General features: G+C 39.1%; 1 protein-coding gene across 1 annotated transcript in view; it reads right to left on the reverse strand.

Annotated features, from left to right (window-relative positions):
* The window catches only part of DCAF10 (DDB1 and CUL4 associated factor 10), a gene marked incomplete at its 5' end in the record, with an annotated part of 51,519 nt that extends 28,750 nt beyond the window's left edge, over positions 1–22,769 (reverse strand). The window contains 2 exon segments of the mRNA XM_006143728.3: positions 16,950–17,063; positions 22,562–22,769. Of these exon segments, the coding sequence (XP_006143790.2) occupies positions 16,950–17,063; positions 22,562–22,769 (322 nt within the window).

The raw sequence follows: 22,769 nt of genomic DNA on the forward strand, positions 1-22,769 counted from the left end.
GCAAGCCACTGGGTCCGGGACTTGAACCGTGGTCAACTATGTGGGAGTCCAGCAACATAGCCATTACACCAACTGCTGGTCCCGTTAAAAATATTTTTTAATGGAAAAAAAATCCCTTACCAAAATAATCACTTTACATTTTAGCCTATTTTCTATATATTTAAACCTAGTATTATCTCATAAATTTTTAGCCATGTTATTAAAGATTTATCAACTAAGTATTTGTGTGTGTGTATGTGTCCTGTTTTTCTTTTTTAAGACAAGGTCTTGCTATGTTGTGATCCTCCTGCCTTGACTTCCCGAGTAACTGGGATTACAGGCATACACCACTGCACCCAGGAATGGAACCTGGAAACTCTCATGAATCCTTAGACTGCTAAGCAGCAGCATTGAGCCAGTGCTCCCACATTGGGGCCAAAAATAATTTTTTTTTTTTTGGAGCGGTTTTTGCTATAGGGTGCGTGTGCTCGTCAGACAGAGACAGAAAGCAGGAAATCAACCCCTAGGGAGGATGGCACGCTGCAATTCCTTCTCCTCCATTCTCCTCTTGGGATCTTGGGCATGCACGCACACACGCCCGGTGTGAGTTTTAAGCCACTGGGTCCAGGACTCAAACCGCGGTCGACTACGTGGGAGTCCAGCGACATAGCCATTACCGCTAACCGTGGTTCGAGTACCGGACCTGGCGGCTTAAACTCACGCCAGGTGCTTGTGCGTGCGTGCCCAAGATACCAAGAGGAGAATGGAGAAGGGATTGCGATGTGATCATCCCCCCTGAGGGGTGATTTCTCGCTTTCTATCTCTCTGTCTCTCTCTGTCTCTCTGGCGAGTGCACACGCCCTGTAGGAAAAACCTCTCAAAAAAAAAAAAAAAAGTAAAAAGTGGTCAGCTTGCAGCCTGGCAGTTATATGAGCAAGATTCCACATGGTTGACAATGTGGTTCGAGTCTAGCAGCTTGAAAAACATGCCAGGTACATATGCATGCATGCCCCAAATCCAGAAAGGATGGAGCAATGGAAGTGTGATTGCAGCATGACCATTTTCCAAGGGGGAGGGGTGTTCTTGCATTCTCTCTCTCTCTAGCAAGTGCACATGTCCTCTGGCAAATAAAAAAATACAAAAGGCTACTGAGAAGTCTTTTAAAATGAGCTGAGCATCTTCATACATTTGAAAAATTAGGGGAAAAAAAAACCCTCCAGTATGGAGGCCAGCAGATAGTGTGATGGTTAAGGTGGCTGATTTCCACATGGTCAACTTCAGTTTGAGTCTTGGATCTAGTAGCTTGCAACTCACTCCAAGCTTACATGCATGTCGCAAATCCCAAGAGCAGAATGGAGAAGCTGCTAGAGGGGTGATTTTTCACTTTCCCTTTCTTTATCTCTCTCTGTTTCTCTCTTCTCCAAAAGTACACATACCCTATGGCAAAACCTAAAAAAAAAAAAAAAAAAAAATCCAGTGAGGTCAGCCAAGCTGCAGTGGCACAAGGAATAGGGTACCATTGCATGATCCTGGAGTCATGTGAGAGGCCCAGGTTTAAATCCTGGGCCAACCTGAACATGCAGGGCATGCTCATAGTGGGTCTGTGATCCTGTTTGGATGGGGACTGAGACACAGGGAGGCCTTGTCAGGGGTCCCTTTTACCCCATACCTCCATGAAGAAAATAAATGGATGAGGTAAAAACAAAACAAAACCCAGTGGGTTTATATTGCTATAAGTCATAGCTGTCCACCTGAAGGGTTTTTTTGTTTTGTTTTGTTTTGTTTTGAGAGATTTTCACTGTAGGGCGCGTGCACTCGCCAGACAGACAGAGACATAGAGACAGAAAGCGAGAAATCACCCCCCAGGGGGGATGGTCACGCCGCAATCCCCTCTCCTCCATTCTCCTCTCGGGATCTTGGGCACGCACGCACACGCGCCCGGCGTGAGTTTTAAGCCACCGGGTCCAGGACATGAACCGCGGTCGACTATGTGGGAGTCCAGCGACATAGCCATTATGCTAACTGCTGGTTCCCCACCTGAAGGGTTTTAAAAGAAAGTATATGAGATGATTATAGGGGAGTCAGAAAGATCTCTGAGATGGCTAGGTTCTCGAACTCTTAGATTTTTATAAAAAAATAAATGAGGAATCTAGTTTCAGATTTTTGTTAAGAGGGTTATTGAAAAACTAATCAATGCATGAAAGGATATTTAAATACCAAAAACACTGAAAGGATATAATCTTGAAGTAAAAGCTAATATTTGAATTTAAATAACTGCTTTAGTGAAAAATTCAATAATTTGACTTTAAGTGGCTTATTAATGCCTCAAAGGATCATCTGTTAAAATTCTGATACCAAAGAATAATTGGTAAGAAAAATAAATTATAGGGACCAGCAGTTAGCGTAATGGCTATATCGCTGGACTCCCACGCAGTCCACCGTGGTTCGCGTCCCGGACCTGGTGGCTTAAAACTCACGCTGGGCACGTGTGCATGTGTGCCCAAGATCCCGAGAGGAGAATGGAGGAAAAGGGATTGCAGCATGGCCATCCCCCCAGGGAGTGATTTCTCGCTTTCTGTCTCTCTATCTCTCTCTGTCTGGAGAGTGCACGCACCCTATAGCAAAAACCTCTGAAAAAAAAAAAAAGAAAAAGAAATGACGGAATATTAAGAATGTAGACTCAAAAATCAGTTCAAGCGCTTAAGAAAATTTTTATCCTAAAATAAGCAGTCCTTAGAGATGTGGCTTAGTCCTTCCAAATTAAAATTCAGTCTTGGAGGGACCAGTAGGTGGCATGATGGTTAAGGCACTGGATAATCCCACATGGCTGACTACAGTTCGAGTCCCAAAACTAGTGGCTTGCTTTCTCATTTTCTCTCTCTCTGTCTCTCTCTAGTCAAAGTAAAATAAATGAATGGGGCCAGTAGGTGGCATGGTGATTAAGGGTGCTGGAGTCCCACATGGCCAACCGCAGTTCAAGTCCCAGACCTGACAGCTTGTTTTCTCATTCTCTTTCTCTCTCTCTGTCCTTCTCTGGTCAAATTAAAATAAGTACATAAATAAATAAAGTTAAATAAAATAATTCTTTTTTAAAAAGTTCTTTAAAAAATAAATGAATACATATATAAAATAAAATAAAATTTCTTTAAAAAACAACTCAGTCTGGGACCAGCAGATGGTGTAATGGTTATGTCACTGGACTCCCACAGGGCTAACCATGGTTCAAGTCCTGGACCTGGAGGCTTGAAACTCACACCAGGCAGGGGTGCATACATGCCCAAAATCCCAGGAGGAGAATGGAGGAGAAGGGATCACAGTGTGGTTATCCCCCCTAGGGAGAGAGTTCTCGCATTCTTTCTGTCTCTTTCTGTTTCTCTGGCTAGCACATGCGTTCTATAGCAAAAATCTCTCTTGAAAGAAAAACAAAACTCAGGCTGGCCTAGTTAATAATTATAAAATATGTATACCTCCACAGTCCCTAATAAGTAGCAAATAGTCCCTCACACAAACTGAAATCTAAATCTATGAGTCTCTGAGTCATAGAATTTCTCCAAATATCCCCCATCAAACTCCAACAGCTGACTAAAACAGCCCTGGATAAATTGATATCTGGATAAACCAAGGTCCTCGATATCACAAGGCAACTGGTAAGTGATGAAAGCAATAAAAAGAAAATTTTCTTAAAATAAGTACCAACATTTCATTGTATAAGTAGAAGAAAGTGTTGAGTCTTTACTTAAAAAAAGGTAAAAACTCATGAAAAGAAACTTTTCCCCATTTAACTAGATGCGAAGTCTTAGAACAAGAATGCATTAAGTTTTTTGTAATATCTGCCCAGTATGAAAGCAGAATATGATACCATTATTTCATATTTGGGTTTTGTACTACAATAAAAAGAGGATCTTTTCTGTATTAATATTCAAGGGCTGTGTCAATTTTCCCAGGAGCCTTTCCTTAACTCTGTGAGTTATTCATGTAGTTCTCTGAAATGTCTATCATACCATCATTTCCAACATTTTCTTTTCTCTAATTAAGAATTTCTAACTCTAGCAGATCCTCATTTCCTAATAATTTTATGTGTAACTTGACCAGTTCTCTAACATGGCTTTCAGGGTTTTGTGAAATTCTTTCCTTTGCAATATAAGAAATTCATACTGAAAAGCACTGCAGTTGCATTATATCGTTTGAAATAAAAACAATGAGCATAGACCTACAAAGACAGTGGGGGGACAGAAATAGATGCTGGAATACTAAAATAGGTAATATTTTCTACTGTCATATCACTAAATAGTCTGATGATGACCTTGGGGCTTCTCCCAGCAACTTCAAAACTGGGAGCACCTGGATTATTAAATGGACTCTTACATCCACACAGAGTCCTCATAAGTGAGAAGTAAGCTGGTATAATAGATATAACCACTTAAAATTGTTTCTTTCTTCTTTTTTCTTTATTAACAAATTTGCCAGAAGACATGAGCATTAGCAGAAGAGAGGTACAGAGAGAAAGTTGGAAAGCACCCTCCCATGGGAGATGGTCATACCACAATCCTTTCTTCTTCTTTATTTCTCCCTCCTTTTGGGATTTTGCACATGCATGCGTACACCAACATGTCTTTCAAGTCTCCAGTCCAGGATTTGAACAGCGGAGTTGGCCATATGGGATCCTGCTGCCTTAACCACTATACCAACAACTGGCTTAGTGAGTATAGCTATTTAAATTGCAGACTTTCCACTTTTCTTTCCAAAATATGAAGCAACAGAAAATATTCTCCATAACTATTTTTTTTTTTTTTAGGAGAGGTTTTTGCTATAGGGTGCATGTGCTCACCAGACAGAGAGACAGAAAGCGAGAAATCACTCCCTAGGGGGGATGGCCACGCCACAATCCATTCTCCTCCATTCTCCTCTCGGGATCTTGGGCACGCATGCACGCACACGCGCCCGGCATGAGTTTTTTAAGCCACCAGGTCTGGGACGCAAACTGCATTCTACTATATGGGAATCCAGTGACATAGCCATTACGCTAACTGTTGGTCCCTCCATAACTATTAATGCTTTTATTTTACAAGGAGAAGCAAATCACAAAACTAAGAAACGAACTAGAAAGTATGTATAAAATGACTATATAGAACTGATCAGAAAATTAATGCCCACATCTCTGAACAGAACAGTGAGACAGTCTAATAGAACTATGAATTTCAGCTCTACTATATAAAGGGACTTCAAAAAGTTTGTGGAAAAATAGAATTAAAGAATGAGGTTTATTTTGGGACCAGCAGGTGGCATAGTGGTTAACGCACTGGATATTCGCACATGGCTGACCAAGGTTTGAGTCTCGGATCTGGCAGCTTGCTTTCCCACTTTTTCTCTCTCTGTGTGTCTTTCTCTCTGGTCAAATTGAAATAAATGAGTGAATAAATAAAATTAAATAATTCTTTAGAAAAAATTTTAAAAAAAGAATGAGGCTTATTTTTGGCACACACACAAAAAGACTTTCATGCATAGTTTTTTCATAATATACATTTTCCATGAACTTTTGAAGATCCCTTCTGGAATCAGCATGAATGTTTTAAAGCTGGAAGTCAGAGTGCAGGCTGAATTTCATTCGCTCTGAGATCTCATTACGGGATCTTCCATGCATATCTTCAGAGAGCCACAGACTGTGTAAGACCTTGAGTAAATAAATCTCTTTAACTGAGTTGTAGTTTCTTCATTTCTTGCAATAGGTATATTTGTCTCAGATACAGATACTGTGAGAATTAAACAATATAATGTATGAAAAGGGCTTTACGGAAGGTTTGACACATAGTAAGCTCTCAAAAAAAGTTTAGTATTATTAGTATTTTTAATAACACACTTAAGCTCATGCACTTCATATTTCTCACTCAAAACTCATGTTATATTTACTTCTAAATAAGCTTCAAAATCTATCTTGTGAACAGATCAAGAAGCAGATTCAAATTTGTAGGTGTAAGGTGCTATGGCAGACACATTGACAGTAGCAAATAAAAACTGATATTGATTAAAAAAAAAAAAAAAACACAAATTCTAACCACAGATTAGTCAATGGTCATTTTGAGTAAGGGCAAACAACTTGACACAAGTATTTTCTAATTAAGGTAAGAAATTTTTAAATTGCAAAGTATTAGAAACAGAGAAAATTATGAAGAATATAACAAACACCTGTGATACCCACCACCCAGCTTTGTCAAACTTTAACATTTGCTATCTTTTCAGGGGTTTTTTTTGAACATTACAAACACAGATGAAGTACATTGTGTATCCCTCCCCAATCCCATTCCCCCTCCCTCCCTCTCCGGAGGGAACCACTATCCAAAATTTGTCATCACTCCCCATGCACATATTTAGTACCATAAATTCCTATGTATGTATCCATAAGCAATTTGTAACACTGTTTGCATTCGATTTATTCTGTAAATATTTAATAAGCACACAATATGTGCTAGGCACAGTTGTAGGTGCTGGGATAGAGAACAAATACATGCCATCACCAAGCTCATGTTTACAAAGTTTTCAAAACTTTATATAAATGGTACACACTGTACAGTTCATTCTTCCATTTACTTTTCAGCTTTGACCTTAAATTTCTGAGATGCATATTAGATGACAATGCTTTTAGTTCAAATATTTTAACTGGTGTATAGTATTCCATTGTATATCAGATTTTATTTATCTATTTATCTAAAGATAAATCTATCTACCTAATTTATAGATAACTTTATCTACCTATAGATACCTATTTATCCTTTTATTTATCTATGTTCTTCTTGATGGACAATAAAGTGACTTCAAACTTTTCTCTAGGACTAACAGTAGCATAATAAATCTTCTTTATATATCTTTGTTCACATGTAAATTAACTTCTTAAAAGATATATTGACCTTCAGTTTTACTAGATATTGCTAAACTGCTTTTCAAAATAATTTCACTAATTTATACTACATCAGTGACATCAAAGAGCTATTTCTTAACATCTTTACCAATAACCAACATTTATTCATTTTTTAAACAGATTTATTTATTTAATTTCATTTTGTTATTATTATTATTTTTAAAATCTGACCAGATAGAGACAGAGAGAGAGAGGAAAGGGAAAGTGAGAAAGCAAGCTGCTAGGTCCAGGACTTGAACTGTGGTTGGCCATGTGGAAATCCAGTGCCTTTATCCACCACACAACCTGCTGGCTCCTTGATTGTTTTTTTTGTTTGCATTTCTGTGATAACTAGTAAGCCTGAAGCCTGAAAACTCTTTTTTTGGAAAGAGTTTTTTGTTTGTTTGTTTTTTTTTAAGAATTCTTTTTTTTTTTTTCAGAGAGGTTTTTGCTATAGGGCACATATGCTCGCCAGCCAGACAGAGAGAGAGAGAGATAGAAAGCAAGAAATCACCCCCCAGGGGGATGGCCACGCTGCAATCCCTTTTCCTCCATTCTCCTCTCGGGATCTGGGGCACACATGCACACACGCCTGGCGTAAAGTTTTAAGCCACCGGGTCCAGGACGCGAACTGCGGTCGACTACATGGGAGTCCACCAACATAGCCATTATGCTAACTGCTGGTCCCAATTATTTTTAACTTTATTTATTTTAATTTGACCAGAGGGACAGAGTGAGGGAGGGAGGGGAGTGAGAAAGCAAACCACCAGGTCCAGGACCTGAACTAGTCAGCCATGTGGGAGTCCAGCATCCTTAACCACCATGCCACCTGCCAGTCCCTAGAGAGAGATTTTTACAATAGGGTATGTGCACTCACCAGAGAGAAAGCGAGAAATCACCCCCAGGGGGAATGGCCTCACCACAATCTCTCCACCTTTATTCTCAGTATTTTGGGCACACATGCACACGCACCCAGTGTGAGTTTTAAGCCACTGGATCCAGGACTCAAACCATAGTACACTACGTGGGAGTTCAGTGACATAACTGTTCCACCATCTGCTGGTCCTAAGCCTGAAAGATCTCATTGCTCATTGTAGTTTCTTTTCTGTGATTCTCTACCTATTTTGCTATATGGCTATCATCATATAAATTCTGGATATTAATCCATTTTGGGCTACATACCTTGAAAATATCTCCTCTCACTAGCCTATATTTTATCTCCTCACGCTGCTTCAGTATTTTTGGTTATAAGAAAGTATGTATGTATGTTTGTATGTATGTATTTATGCATGCATGCAAGCAAGCTTTTTGCCATAGAGCACATGCACTTACCAGAGAGAGACAAAGAGAAAAAGTGAGAATCACTACCTGGGGAGATGGCTATGCAACAATCCCTTCTCCCCCATTCTCCTCTTGGGATTTTGGGTACATACATACACACCCACCCACATGGTGTGATTCTGAAGCTGCCTGGTCTGGGACATGAACCATGGTTGACCATATGGGGATCCAGCACCTTAACCTCCACACCACCTGCTCACTTGGAAGTTTTAAATTTTTATGAAATCAAACTTAAAAACCCTTTATGGTTTGTGCTTTCTGTATCCTGAAAAATCCTGTCACACTTAGATAACAAATACATTCTGTATTTTCTTATAAAGCTTTAAAGATTTGTTTCATAATTAGGTTTCTAATCTAACTGAAAGTTATTTTTAGTTATGATATGAGGTAGAAAGTTCACTTGATTTTATGTACATGTGTGTATGTGTATATATATACATCTATAAAACCACGTCTTGGGGCCAGCAGATGGTGTGGTGGTTAAGGGCGCTGGACTCCCATATGGCTGACTGTGATTGAAGTCCCAGACCTGGTGGCTAGCTTTCTCACTTTCTCTCTCTCTCACTCTGTCCCTCTCTGGTCAGATTAAAAAAATAATAAATTAAAAATAAATAAGTCATTCTTTTCTATTCTTCCCTTCCTCCCCCGTCCTTGCCAATTCATAAAGCTCCTGGTAGCATACATAAAAATTTCATATATGCATAGATCTGTTTCTTGGAGTTCTTTTCTGTTCCACTGTTACTTAATCCATCCCTGTACTAAGACTACATTTGCTGTCTGGATAGGTGATTACTCCCACCATCTAAAGTCTTTTTCAAAACGGTCTTTTTTTTAGCACTCTGTAGCTCAACACAAATTTTAAAATCAAGTTTTATGAAAAGCCTGTTGGTATTTAACTAAAACCGCACTGAATTTATAGCCTAATTGAGAAGAACTGACTTCTTTTAGAGACTGGAGTTTTCTCTTTCTGTTTTTGTAGGTACTTGAAAGCACTTCTAACCTGGATCTAATTTAAAATTGTTAGCTGGAGGTTTTGGACCATATAGTTGTGTACATTTGGGCCCCACAGACGTGAACACCCGCTTGTGATTAGATATTCACTCCTTAACCCAGTGTAACAGTCTAGATGAATTGGGTGATTATTTCCAGATCACCTTTACACTGAAATTGAGCCCTTTGGGGTTCCAGCCTTATACAGTCTTCTACTAAACTCACCTTGAACTGGCCCTAGACTGAACTCTTCTGTCCTCTGTACCCCTCCTATCTGTCGAAACAGAAACTCAAGTTCACCAGCAGCTGGAAGATGACTCTAGGGCAAAAGCCAACTGAATATTTGTTCACTTCTTTGCATTTGTGCTGCACTGGATTCTGGCCCAAGGATTCCTTTCTTTCTCATCAGAAAGATGAGAATATGGATCCCCATATGGTCAACCATGGTTCACATTCCAGACTGGGCAGCTTCACAATCAAGCCAGTCGTGTCTGTGCACGCGTGCATGCACGTGTGTGCACACATTAAATGTATATTGAGTAGAAAGACGATTCAAGGTATTTTTAAATCTCCTACAACATAATTTTTATCTGCTTGATTTAATAGTTTTGAACATTGAAAATCTCTATGACTGCAGACATACTTTTATTTTTAGATTTATTTTATTTTTTTATTTGACCAGAGAGAGGCAGAATAAGAGAATGAGATGGAGAGGAAGAGAAAGAGAGAGGCAATGTGAGAAAGCAAACCTCAAGGTCTGGGATTAGAACTGCAGAAAGCCATGTAGGAGTCCAGTGCCTCAACCACCATGCCACCTGCTGGCCCCGCAGACATACTTACTTACTTTATTATTATCTAAAAATTTGTTATAAGAGGTCTGAGATAGACAGAGGTAGAGACAGAGACAGAGGGAGGGAGGGAGGGAGGGAGGGAGGGAGAGATAGAGAAAGAAAACCTCCCCTTGGGGGGGATGGTAATGCCACAATCACTTCTCCGCCAATCTCTTCTTGGGACTTTGGGCACACACATATGCCCGACAAGTTTTTCAAACTTCTAGGTCTGGGACTCAAACTGTGTAATTGGCCATGGGATCCAGCCACCTTAACCACCATGCCATAGGCAGACTCAACATAATTCTTTTTCAAGTTCTATTTTTGCTATGTTTATTGCAAAGCTATGCTTTAAGGTGCATACAAGTTCATGATTACTGTATCTTCTTGTTTTATTATCCTCTTATTAATATATGTATTGTTGCATTTTATCCTTATTAATGCCTCTTGTCATTCATCTGTCTGATACTAAGAATCTCCATTAGTTTTCTCTTCTGATTTCTGGGTGGTTTATTTTTGGTAACTCTAAAAAGAATATGTAAGTGATGGGGGAACAGCAGATGGCATAATGGTTACATCGCTGGACACCCATGTAGTTGACTGTTGTTCAAATCCCAGACCCGGCTACTTAAAACTCACATCAGGTGCATATACATGTGTGTCCAAGAACCCAAGAGGAGAATGGAGAAGGGATTGTGGCATGGCCTTCCCCCTTTGGGGGTGATTTCTCGCTTTCTGTGTGTCTCTCTCATTAGTGCACACACTCTAAAGCAAAAATATCTCAAAAAAATTATAAAAGGAATATGGAAGTGATTCTGTTTTTTATTCAAAATTGCTATGTTTGATGGAACCAACCCAAACATCCACATACAGATGAGTGGATGGAAAAAGTGTGGCACATATACTCTATGAAATACTACACAGCCATAAAAAACAATAAGACCCTGGCATTAGATAGAAAGTGGTCAAATATGGAGGATCTATTGCTGAGTGAAGCAAGCCAGGATATGAAAGAACAGATATCGTATGTATCCACTTAACATAAACCGACTATCTGGACTTTATGGTAGAGATTGAAATAATTGATAAAAGCAGTGAAAATGGTTACGGATGCTTAAAACAGTGTGGTATGTAGGGGTTGGGGAAAGAAGGGAAGAGTATAGAGAAGGATAGCAAGAGAACAAATAGAGAGGCATGATATTAGTAGGATACAGAAATGGTTTATTACCTATTGATGACAACATATATAGTATTCTCAACTGGACTGGCCTGAGAAGTATTTTATGTTGGGTAATTTTTTTTTTTTTGGAGAGGTTTTTGCTATAGGGTGCATGTGCTCGCCAGACAGACAGACAAAGACAGAGAGACAGAAAGCAAGAAATCACCCCCCAGGGGGGATGGCCACGCCGCAATCCCTTCTCCTCTCGGGATCTTGGGCACACACGCACACGCGCCCGGCGTGAGTTTTAAGCCACTGGGTCCGGGATGCGAACCACGGTCAACCACATGGGAGTCCAGCAACATAGCTATTACTCTCACTGCTGGTCCCAGTTGGGTAAATTCTTTATACAAGTCAAATGATATATAATGATTGAATGTTTTAAAAATAATGAGAATCAACAATAATAATCATATAAAAAATGACCAAAAGCTATTTGATGATGATGATGTGGATGGTAATGATAACGATGATATGCATGGTAATCATGAGGAAAAAGAAATGTAATACACTGTAAAGATATATGTGATTCAATGTAACATTAAAAAGTTTATGATAACAAATAAAATTTAAATTAAAAAAATTGCTGTCTGTGTATTTTAATAATTATTGATCCATTTATATTTGCTATGAACTATTCATATATTTGGAAGTCATTTTACTTAATTTTCTATCATCCTTTTTTTATTTTTTTGAGAGGGGGAGAAGTTTTTGCTATAGGGCGCGTGCTCTCACCAGAAAGACAGAGAGACAGAAGGTGAGAAATTACCGAAATTACCCCCCCCCCGCCAGGGGGATGGCCATGCCACAATCCCTTCTCCTCCATTCTCTTCTTGGGATTTTGGGCATGCACGCACACACGCCCAGCATGAGCTTAAGCCACCGGGTCTGGGACTTGAACCACAGTTGACTACATGGGAGTTCAGCAACATAGCCATTATGCTAACTGCTGGTCTCCTTTTGCTATGTTTTAAACTTGAAGTTTTTTTACACTTTCCTGTCTTCTACTAACTGGTAAAATTTTAAAAATTCTCTTTCCTCCAATTTCTGTCAGTATAAAAGATACAAATTATATTTTCATTGTATTTAATTATCTATTCTACTTTTTTCATCATATATATTTCACTATCATTGTTCTGAAAGAGTCTGAAATTACTTCATATTTCTGTCTTTCTCCTGTACATGACAAGGGTCTTAACATATCACACTCTGGCACTGAAAAAAAAAACTCTGCCATATATACAACATATTTGGAGTTTCTATCTAAAGGTACACTGTCCAATTTGGTAGCCAATAGCCCCATATGGCTTTTGAGTCCTTGATATGTGGCCAATCTGAATTTACATGTAATCTAAGTGTAAAATACATGCTGTATTCAAAGATAGCATAAAAAGATGAAAGTAAAATATCTTAATAATTTTTATACTGATTATATGTTGAAAGAATATTTTATAATATATCAACAAATTATTAAAAATTAATTTTGTCTCTTTTTTCTTTTTTAATGTGACTACTATAAAATTTTAAATCACGTATGTGGGGGCCAGCAGGTGAAGGTACTAGACTCCCACATGGCCAACCGTGGTTCAAGTCTCAGACCCAGCAGTTTGAAAATCACGCTGGGTACTTGTGCATGTTTGCCCAAGATCCTAGTAGGGGAATAGAGAGAGGACTGCAGCATGGTCATACCCCCTAGGGGGTGATTTCTCACTTTCCCTCTCACTGTCTCTCTTTTTCTGTCTCTCTCCAGCAAAATCTACAAAAAAATCTACAAAATCTACAAAAAAAAGAAAAAAAACTATGTGAACAGTATAAACTTTTTTTAATTTGAATTACTCAATTTTATTTATTCATTCATTCATTTATTATTAAATTTGACCTGAAAGACAGAGACAGAGAGAGAGAGAGGAAAAGTCAGAAAGCAAGCCACCAGGTCTGGGGCTTGAACTGTGGTCACCCATGTGGGAGTGTCCAGACCTTAACCACCATGCCACCTACTGGTCCCCAGTGAACAATATTACCTTTCTATTGGACAGTGCTAATCTAGAGTTTTAGTTTTAAATGTATCCTCCATAAAACCCTAATTTATCTTCTTTCTGCTATTAAGAATTAATAACTTTTAACAACATAATTCTTCAGTCTGAGTTAAAAGTTTACTTGGATATGAGGCTGGTAGATGGTGTGGTAGTTAGGGGCACTGGACTCCCACATGGCCAACTGTGATTCAGGTCCCGGACCTGGAGGCTTACTTCTTTCTTTCTTTTTTTTTTTGGAGAGGTTTTTTCGCTATAGGGCGTGTGCGCTCACCAGAAAGAGAGAGAGAGACATAGAGACAGAAAGCAAGAAGTCACCCCCCAGAGGGGATGGTCACGCCGCAATCCCTTCTCCTCCGTTCTACTCTCAGGATATTGAGCATGCATGCACATGCGCCTGGCCTGAATTTAAGCCACCGGGTCCAAGACTCGAACCGTGGTTGGCTACATGGCAGTTCAGCACCATAGCCATTACGCTAACTGCTGGTCCCATGGAGGCTTACTTTCTTACTCCCCCCACCCTTCTCTCTCACTCTGTCCTTCTCTGGTCAAATTTAATTAATTAATTAATTATCTAAAAAAAAGTTTACTTAGATGTGAAAGGACAGTTAGGTTATTTTGCCTTAACATTGGAGATTTTTTTTTTTTTGGAGAGGTTTTCGCTATAGGACACGTGCGCTCGCCAGAAAGAGAGAGAGAGACATAGAGACAGAAAGCAAGAAGTCACCCCCCAGAGGGGATGGTCACGCCGCAATCCCTTCTCCTCCATTCTCCTCTCGGGATCATGGACACGCACGCACACGTGCCCGGCATGAGTTTTAAGCCACGGGGTCCGGGACGTGAACCACGGTCGACTACGTGGGAGTTCAGCGACATAGCTATTACGCTAACTGCTGGTTCCCAATATTGGAGATGTTAATATTACTTCATTTTCTCCTGAAATCAACTGTTGTTGCTGAGAAACTTCCTGTTAGTTTAATTATTGTAACTCTGTAGATAATCTGGCCTCAAATTTTGGTGGCTTTTAGGATTTTCTCTTCATCTTGATATTACAGTTTCACTACAACTTGTCTAGATATAGATTTATCTTCATTTAACCTGCTTGAAACACTGAAGTTTCTTTCGATTTGAGAAATCAGGTCCTTCTCTAAGAATGCTAAAAATTCTCAGGCATTGTATATTTAAAAATTAGTTCTCCACCAATCTTTACACTTTCATTTCTGTAACTCTTCATATACTTTGGAGATGCTCAATCAATCCTCAGTCTTTTAACTACTCTGTCATATTTTTATCTTTTTTTTTGTGTTCTAGATGAATTCTTTAGTACTATTTTCTGACTCATTAATTCATTCATCACTGGTATAAAGGGTAAAGTTTATTTCATCCCAACTATTTCTTTTTTTTTTTTTTGGAGAGGTTTTTTCGCTATAGGGCGTGTGCACTCGCCAGACAGACAGAGAGAGACATAGAGACAGAAAGCGAGAAATCCCCAGGGGGGATGGTCACGCTGCAATCCCTTCTCCTCCATTCTCCTCTCGGGATCTTGGGCACGCACGCATACATGCCTGGCGTGAGTTTTAAGCCACCGGGTCCGGGACGTGAACCGTGGTGAGTACGTGGGAGTCCAGTGACATAGTCATTACGCTAACTTCTGGTTCCCCCAACTATATTTTTAATTTCTAAGAATTCCAGTTGGTTCTTTGTCTACATTAACCAGTTTTTGTCTTATTGCTTTTGTTTCATAGTTTTTAGCTCTCTTTAATTGGAAAGTATCCCTTAATTTATTTGAGCATCCTAAAAATTTCTCCCAATCAATGGAATACTATACATCTGTTAAAAAGAATAAGATCATCCCATGGGTACTAAAATGGAATGAGCTCTAAATATATTACTAAGTGAAAAAGGCAGGGAATATAAAGTTTGTATAGAATGCTACCACTTATATAAAAGGGTATATGTGTGTATATAATTATACATGCATAAACTATCTCAGAAAGGATAGCATAAAATTGGTAATAGTGGTTACCTCTGGGGAGGGAAACTGGGTGGCTAGGCGACAGAGGTGGAGATAGACTTACTTTTCACTGTTTACCCTTTTGTACCTTTGAATTTTGTACCACGTGCATGTATTACCTAGTCAAAAAAAAATAAATAAAATAATTTATTTTAAAAAATAAAGTCTTTGTTGGACTTCTCCATAAAATTAATTTCATCCAGAGAGAATGTCTATTCTGCTGGTTGATTTTGTTATGATATTAATCTCAGTTGTCTTCATGAATGTTAGACTTTTGGTTACAGCTTCATTTTGAGTAGAAAAGGTTTAAAATTTTTCATTTCTCTTTCTTCCTATTTAATAGCTTTAGAGTTGTTTTCACTTGGCCATCTGGTCCCCCAGTCTATAAAAGGCCATATAATGAGATTTCACGGCTCCAATTTCATAATGATATTGAAAATATTAAACACAGTTTTTCAATTACTGATTCAGCAAGCTGATAAGGCTATGTCTTTATCAGTTAAAGACTACTGCCCTAGGTAATGAAGAGTTTTTTGGTTTTTTTTTTCTGTCTTTCATAAATGAGACAGACATTTCAATCAAACTTCTAGCTTCGCATACTGATTCTGGCTCTGGATTCCTGCCTCACATTAAGTACATTTTTATTCCTTTACCTGACAGGAGTAAATCTACCAGATGTCAGAACTAGACTGAAAACCCAATGGGGACCTGTGGTTTCAGCCTAGTCACAGCTTTGTGTCTATTCCACCTCTGGCCCACAAGATGTTTATGTTGTTTCAGAAACTGGCTACATTGTTTGTACTATTTAATGTAACCTATTGCTCTATGTGTTTGGAGCACAGGAGTTATATATCAAAACTCAGCATTACTAGATATTATTTTCACATTTATTAATATTTCCTTTAGAACATTAAACATAATTATAAAAGTAATATAATTTCATTACATAAAGTTTAGAAAACAATTACTCATAATCCACCCATTCTAACTTAACTGGTAGCATTTTAAAATATTTCCTTTTCATTTTTTTCTTCTACATCATCTTACTTTTATATAATTTTTATCATTTTAATCTATACTATGCCAAGCACTGGTCTATATTGCTAAGTAGTCTCTATGATCATCATTTTTTAAAAGTGACCATCATTTTAATGACTGCATATCAATCCACCAAACTGTTCAATTGTTAACTAATCCTCCACAATACTGAGAATTTAAGGAGCTTCCAACAATGCCACAAGAAGTTCTCGGTATGTGTTTTTTTTTTTTCTTCTCAGCACTGTGGATTTGGGGTGGTGGTACGAAATGCTAAGCAATGGGACTGTCGTAAATCAACAAAAATTATTAACACACAGGCATTATAGGACTAGCATAATACAAGGCTGAGGTTCATAATGATGACCCAGATACATGAAGAGAAAAGGTAAAAGTCACATGAAAGTGAAAAACGTTTTGCAGAAAGATTCCACTCCAAAATGGCTGACAATAAGTTTGGTAATTAAAGGAATAACTTTTACTAGGAATTAGGTTCACAATTCACAAGTGTGGATCATCTAGTACTGCTAGACAAGGCACACACATTTTCACTAACTCCTAAAACAAGTATATTGGGCCAAACTAATAAAGTTCACTTTTTCACAATAATACTAACCTGATATTATTTACACAGTCTTCATGAGCTTCAGAAAGTGTTTTTATGTGCTTTGAAGATATAGGGTCAAAAAGCAGGACTTCAGTCTGTTCACAAGCAACTGTCAGCACTGACCTGAAAGTAAACAACATATTTCTCATTTCTTAGCATTCTCTGGTTATTGATATTCACTTACATATAATTATACAAGCTATAAATCAATAACTTTTCCTGCATGTTAGTGGCAAATATTTAAAGGCTTGATACTACACACTCTTGCAATAGTAATAGGAAATGGTGCTTCCTGCCCTACGTTATGGGGGAAATGTAAACTGGTGCAGCTTATGCTCGGAGAACACTTCTAAAATGTCTATCAAAATTTTAAATATGCATATTTTTTGACTCATATATTTCTTCCGGAAATTTATTCTAGAGAAATAACCACTTATAAAAGCAAAGAAACATATACAAAGATGTGTTTCAGCAGGTGGTATGGAGGTTAAAATGGCTGGATCTCACATGATTCAGTGTACAGTTTGAGACTTGGTGGCTTGGAAAACATGCCAGATGTGTTTGTGTGCACACATGTGCACATGCACATGCATGCCCAAAATCCTGAGAGGAGAATGGAGGAGAAGGGATTGTGGCATGGCCAACCCCCTCAGCAGGGAGAGTGATTCACTGTCTGTCTGTCTGTCTGTCTGTCTCTCTCTCTCTCCCCCAGCAGTTGTATACACTCTACAGCAAACAAAAAAAGATATGCTTCAGTGATGGTCCCATGGCCTATTACTAAGAGAGCAGGATCTCACATGGCCACCCATGTAACCAATTACATTTTGATTCTTAGTCCTGGAGACTTGAAAAACATACTGGTCTGTGTGCCTGTATGCCCCAAATCCCATCAAGATAGAGAAGTGAGGGCCAGCAGGTGGCATGGTGGTTAAAGGCACTGGACTCCCACACGGCTGACCATCGTCCAAGTTCCAGACCTGTGGCTTGCTTTCTCACTTTCACTCTCTCGCTCCCTGATCAAATTGGAAAATAACACCACTACTAATAAAGTTATATAAAATGATTCTTTAAAAAAAATAGAGGGAAGTGGAGGAGAAGGGACTGCAATGTGACAACACCCCTTTGGAGGGTGTTTTCTCTTTCTCTGTCCCTCTCTAGCAAGTGTTCATGCCTTCCAGAAATTGGGGAGGAGGGATATATATACACACACATACACGCTTCATCGGAAAGATAAATTGAAAGCAATCTAAATGTGCATGAGAGATGTAATACTTAAGTAGGCGATGGCACATAATAGTTTGGAACACTGTGTAGAAGTGAAAATGAGAAGGGTCGCTATATATGGATATGAGAAAACTCTAAAATATTTTAAAATGAGAATGCCGGCTACAGAAAAGTATACATAGATGAAATAACTTAGGGGAGAAAATCATATACAACCAAATTATGTATTTCTTCAATAGTATGTATAAAATGTACTAAAAAAGGTCTGGTATATATCCTACCAGACCAGTCAGACATAGTCAAACCTATGTCTTTTTCTTTACGGAATTTCAGTTTTGTCTCTTGTTTACAGGACTTCCCTACTGCAAAGTTTTTTTGTTTTTTGTTTTGTTGTTTCTTTGTTTTAAGATAGCGTCTTGGGACCAGCAGACAGTGTAACGGTTATGTCACTGGACTCCCACGTAGTCAAGCACAGTTTGAGTCCCAGACTCGGTGGTTTAAAACCCATACCAGGCATGTGTGCGTACATGACCAAAATCTCAAGAGGAGAATGAAGAAGGGATTACAATGTGGCTATCCTCCCTGAGAAGTGATTTCTCAGTTTCTATCTCTTTGTCTCTCTGTCTCTCCAGTAAGCTCATTTGCCCTCTAGCAAAAATCTCTCTTAAGGGGCTGGAAGGTGGTGTGGTGGTTAAGGTGGCTTGATTCCCACATGGCAGACCACAGTTCGAGTCCTGGACCTGGTAGCTTGCTTTCTCTCTTCTTTCTCTGTCTCTCTGGTCAACCTACAAAATAAGTAAATAAATAAATAAATAAATAAATAAAATGACAACAATGAATAAAATTAAAGAATTATTTAAAAAAAAAAAAGAAAACTTTCTTAGAAAAGGAAAAGAAATTAGTTCTTGGAAGTTGGATAGAACTTGTCTATAAAATCAACCGGATTGGGGGTTTTGGTAATGTCAACTTTTCTAGGAATTGGTCTATTTCACTGAAGTTCAAAATTTTACTGGCATAAAGTTGTTCATGTTATCTTCTATTTCTAAACTTTGAAAACTAAAGTATAAAATATGCCCAGAAAAAAACACAAACTATACGAATGCATCACAATGAATTATCCAAAAAGGAACACATATATGTAGCTATCATCTAGGTCAAAAAATAGAACATTATCAATATTCCAGAGGCCTCCATTCTACTTCTTCTTAATCACTAAACCCTCCATACTACCCAAATGTAACTACCACTACCCTGACTTCTAATATCATCTCCAAAAAAACCTTTTAACAATAGAGTATGAATTCTCTTATGACAGATATATCATGCACATTGTTTTGTGAGCTTCATCCATGAGGTTGCTAGAACTCCTGCATTCTCATTACCAAGTGTGATTACACTGAATACACTATCATTTATACATTCTGTTGGTAGATGTTTGTGTTACTTCTAATTATGAATGTAGTTGCTAAAAATTATTATACATGTCCTGCAATACACTTACGTGTTTCTGCTGAATATATAGTAAGAGCAAAACTGAATTACAGGGTACGTATGAGTTTGATCATTTATAAGATAGTGACAAATAGTTTTACAGAGCTTCAACTATAATCTTTATTCCTTCTTACCTTCTTTGGTTACACAATTTGTTCTCTTTTGAGCTTGAGATGGCTGCTTACTGAGTTTACTTTCAGTCTTTCTCCTTTTCTAATATATGCATTTAAGGCCATAGATTTTTCTTTATATGTGACCTTAGCTGTACTGCACAAATTATGATATAGAGCATTTTCATCACTCAGTTTCAAATATTTCATAGATTACACTGTGATTTCTTCTTTGATTGTCAGGTTACTTAAAAGAGTATATCTAAACATAAGGAGATTTTCTAGTTATTTCTAGTTTAATATAACTTTAATTGAAGAATACAATCGACTTAATCTGAATCCTTAGAAATTATATGAATTTGCTCTTTGTATTGTCTGATAATATAGCACACCAACTTTAATTTAGTAAGTGTCAGCAATGATATGCTCTGACATCCTTTTCCTTTTTTTTTTTTTTTAAGAGAGATCTTTGCGATAGGGCATATGTGCTCACCAGAGAGACAGAAAGTGAGAAATCACCCCTGAGAAGGGTTAGGCACGCTACAATCCCTTCTCCAGTCTCCTCTTGGGATTTTGGGCATGCATGTACAGGTGCCCAGAGTGAGGTTTAAGTTGCCGGTCAGGGACTTGAACTGTGGTTGACTAAGTGGGAGTTTAGCAGTAACCATTATGTCATCTGCTGGTCCCAACATCTTTTTACTTTCAAAGTTTCTGTATCCTTAGATTTAAGGTATGTTTTCTATAAGCAGTTTTTTTGTTTTGTTTTGTTTTTTAACTACCAGAAGGAATATGTACTCACCAGAGGGAGAAAACCCCCCTCCACCCCCGTGGGGTATAGTCACGCTACAATTTTTCCATCCTGTTGGAATTTTTGCACACATTCACATGTGCCCCCAAAGTGTTTTTCAAGCCACCAGGGCCAGGATTTGAACTGTGGTGGGCCACATGGGATCCAGCTCCCTTAATCAACCCTGTGAGCAATTTTTGAAAATCCAATCCTGACAATCTTTCTTAATCAATTTATATTTATATAATTACAGTTGACCCTTGAACAATATGGGTATATGATACAACTGGTGGCTTGTAGGGCTATATTTTGTTTAGATGAAGGTTCATTATACTGTCAACTTTTATGTGTTTGAAATCATCCCTGAATAATCTTCAGCAAAATACTTTTTCCTCTTGTCAGCTTTCCCTCCTACTCAGATACACATCTACTGCTACAAGCTTTACTCAACTGTTATAAGGAGACACTTCAGAGACCTCAGCACAAGATAGATTAAGAAGAAACATTTGCATCATGAAATGGGACACAGCCTACCTCCTCACAATAACTCGGATTCTGTTTCTTTGTTCTTTCCTTAGCAAAATTTAGGTCTTTCTGTGGTAAATTTTTTCTCTTTATTAACCTACTGTTTTCAGCTTTTCTATCATGACAAGGCTCTTATCTAGCTCCTCTGACACACTAGTCTTCATTTAAAATTACTTGTACACTCTTCCCATTCTTATCTTGACGGTCACTACTCATTTTTCTGATCTTGGTTCAAGTGTCACTTCCTCAGGGAAACACCATAGTCCACATCAGGTTCCTTTAAGCTTTTATCTTGGTTTATAGATATACACGATGCATCATTTAATATGGCTATCTAATATCTTGTTGAAACAGTAGGTCCCAAGCTCAATGAAAGTAGTGCCATTAGTTGATTTTGCTCACCATGTTACTACTGCATTTAGAACACAGCACACATTCAAGAAATATTTGCTAAATGAGGAAATGAACTAATGAACAGACTAGCAACTCAGAAGCCTTGATGGGACACAGGTTATATTAACTATGTCATCTCACGGTGTAAGTGTGTACACTTGATCCCTTTGGCTGATATTAAACGCATGTACTCCTGAGACAGTTTTAGTTTAATTTTGCCAGAGGGCACTCCCTGGAGAAACAGAAGTAAAGTGAGAAAATAACCCCCAGGGGAACAGTCATTTCACAATCCTGTCTCCTTCCTTGTGGGATTTTGGGCAAGCACACACACATGCCCAGCATGTGTCTCAAGGGACTTGAACCTGTCTGTAGCTGTCTTAACCAGCAAGCCATGGGCTGGCCTGATAAGTTTCATCTATTAATTTTTTCCCCCTTTTTGCTATTGAGTGCATGAGAGAGAAAGACAAAATGAGAAATCATCCCCCAGGGATTGGCCACAAGGAAAGCCCTTCTTCTCAGAATTTTGTCTGGGTCATGGGATCCAGCGTCATAACCAGGCCACTTGCCGGCCCCAGTTTTGTTTTGTTTATATCAAGTAAAACTCTGTGAATTCCTTCTAACTCAAAGTAAACCAAAGTTACCAGGCAAAAGGCTGGAAGCATGTAACCTAGCCCGGAAACTTCACCAATGGACCGTCTCATGGGCCGCCTCTCTGCAACGTCTGTCTGCCCGCCTTGGTCAAAGGCGTGCACAGGTGTGGCAAGCTGCGGCACAGCGGGGACTCCGTGGGCTCTCTACCCTGGACAGTCTGGGTGAGGAAAAACGCAGACACAGGCGACGGCGAGTAGGGGTTGTATTTACTGGACGCCTATTCTGCCGCCTGACAGACCCGCTCTCCTTCAGAGCCTCGGAATCCAGGAGAGGCACAAAGACGCCTCCTTCCCGAGCCAGGATGCAGGCTGCAACAGCGATAACGCGCTCCAGAAGGGCAGAGGGCACGAAAGCCAGCAGCCTGGGCCCTGAGCTGCGCAGCCGGACCCGGCAGCAATCAGGGGGAAGCGAGTACCTGCCCTCCGAGGGGCCGCGCTTACCCGTCGGGCGAGTACTCGAGGTTGAAGACGGCCCCGTGGGTGCGCGTGCTGAGGTACACCGAGTCCGCGGGATGGATGGAACCATAGAGGTTGGTCATAGTGCGGAAATTGTCCCGCGCCGGGTCCACGAACAGCCCGCGGCCCAGGCTGCGTTCTCTCAGCCACCCGAACAGCCGGGCGCCAGGGCCGCTCAGGCCCGCGCTGAAGC

Source organism: Tupaia chinensis, unplaced genomic scaffold (assembly GCF_000334495.1).
Source record: "Tupaia chinensis unplaced genomic scaffold, TupChi_1.0 Scaffold000104_1, whole genome shotgun sequence".
In the NCBI taxonomy this organism is placed as follows: Eukaryota; Metazoa; Chordata; class Mammalia; order Scandentia; family Tupaiidae; genus Tupaia; species Tupaia belangeri.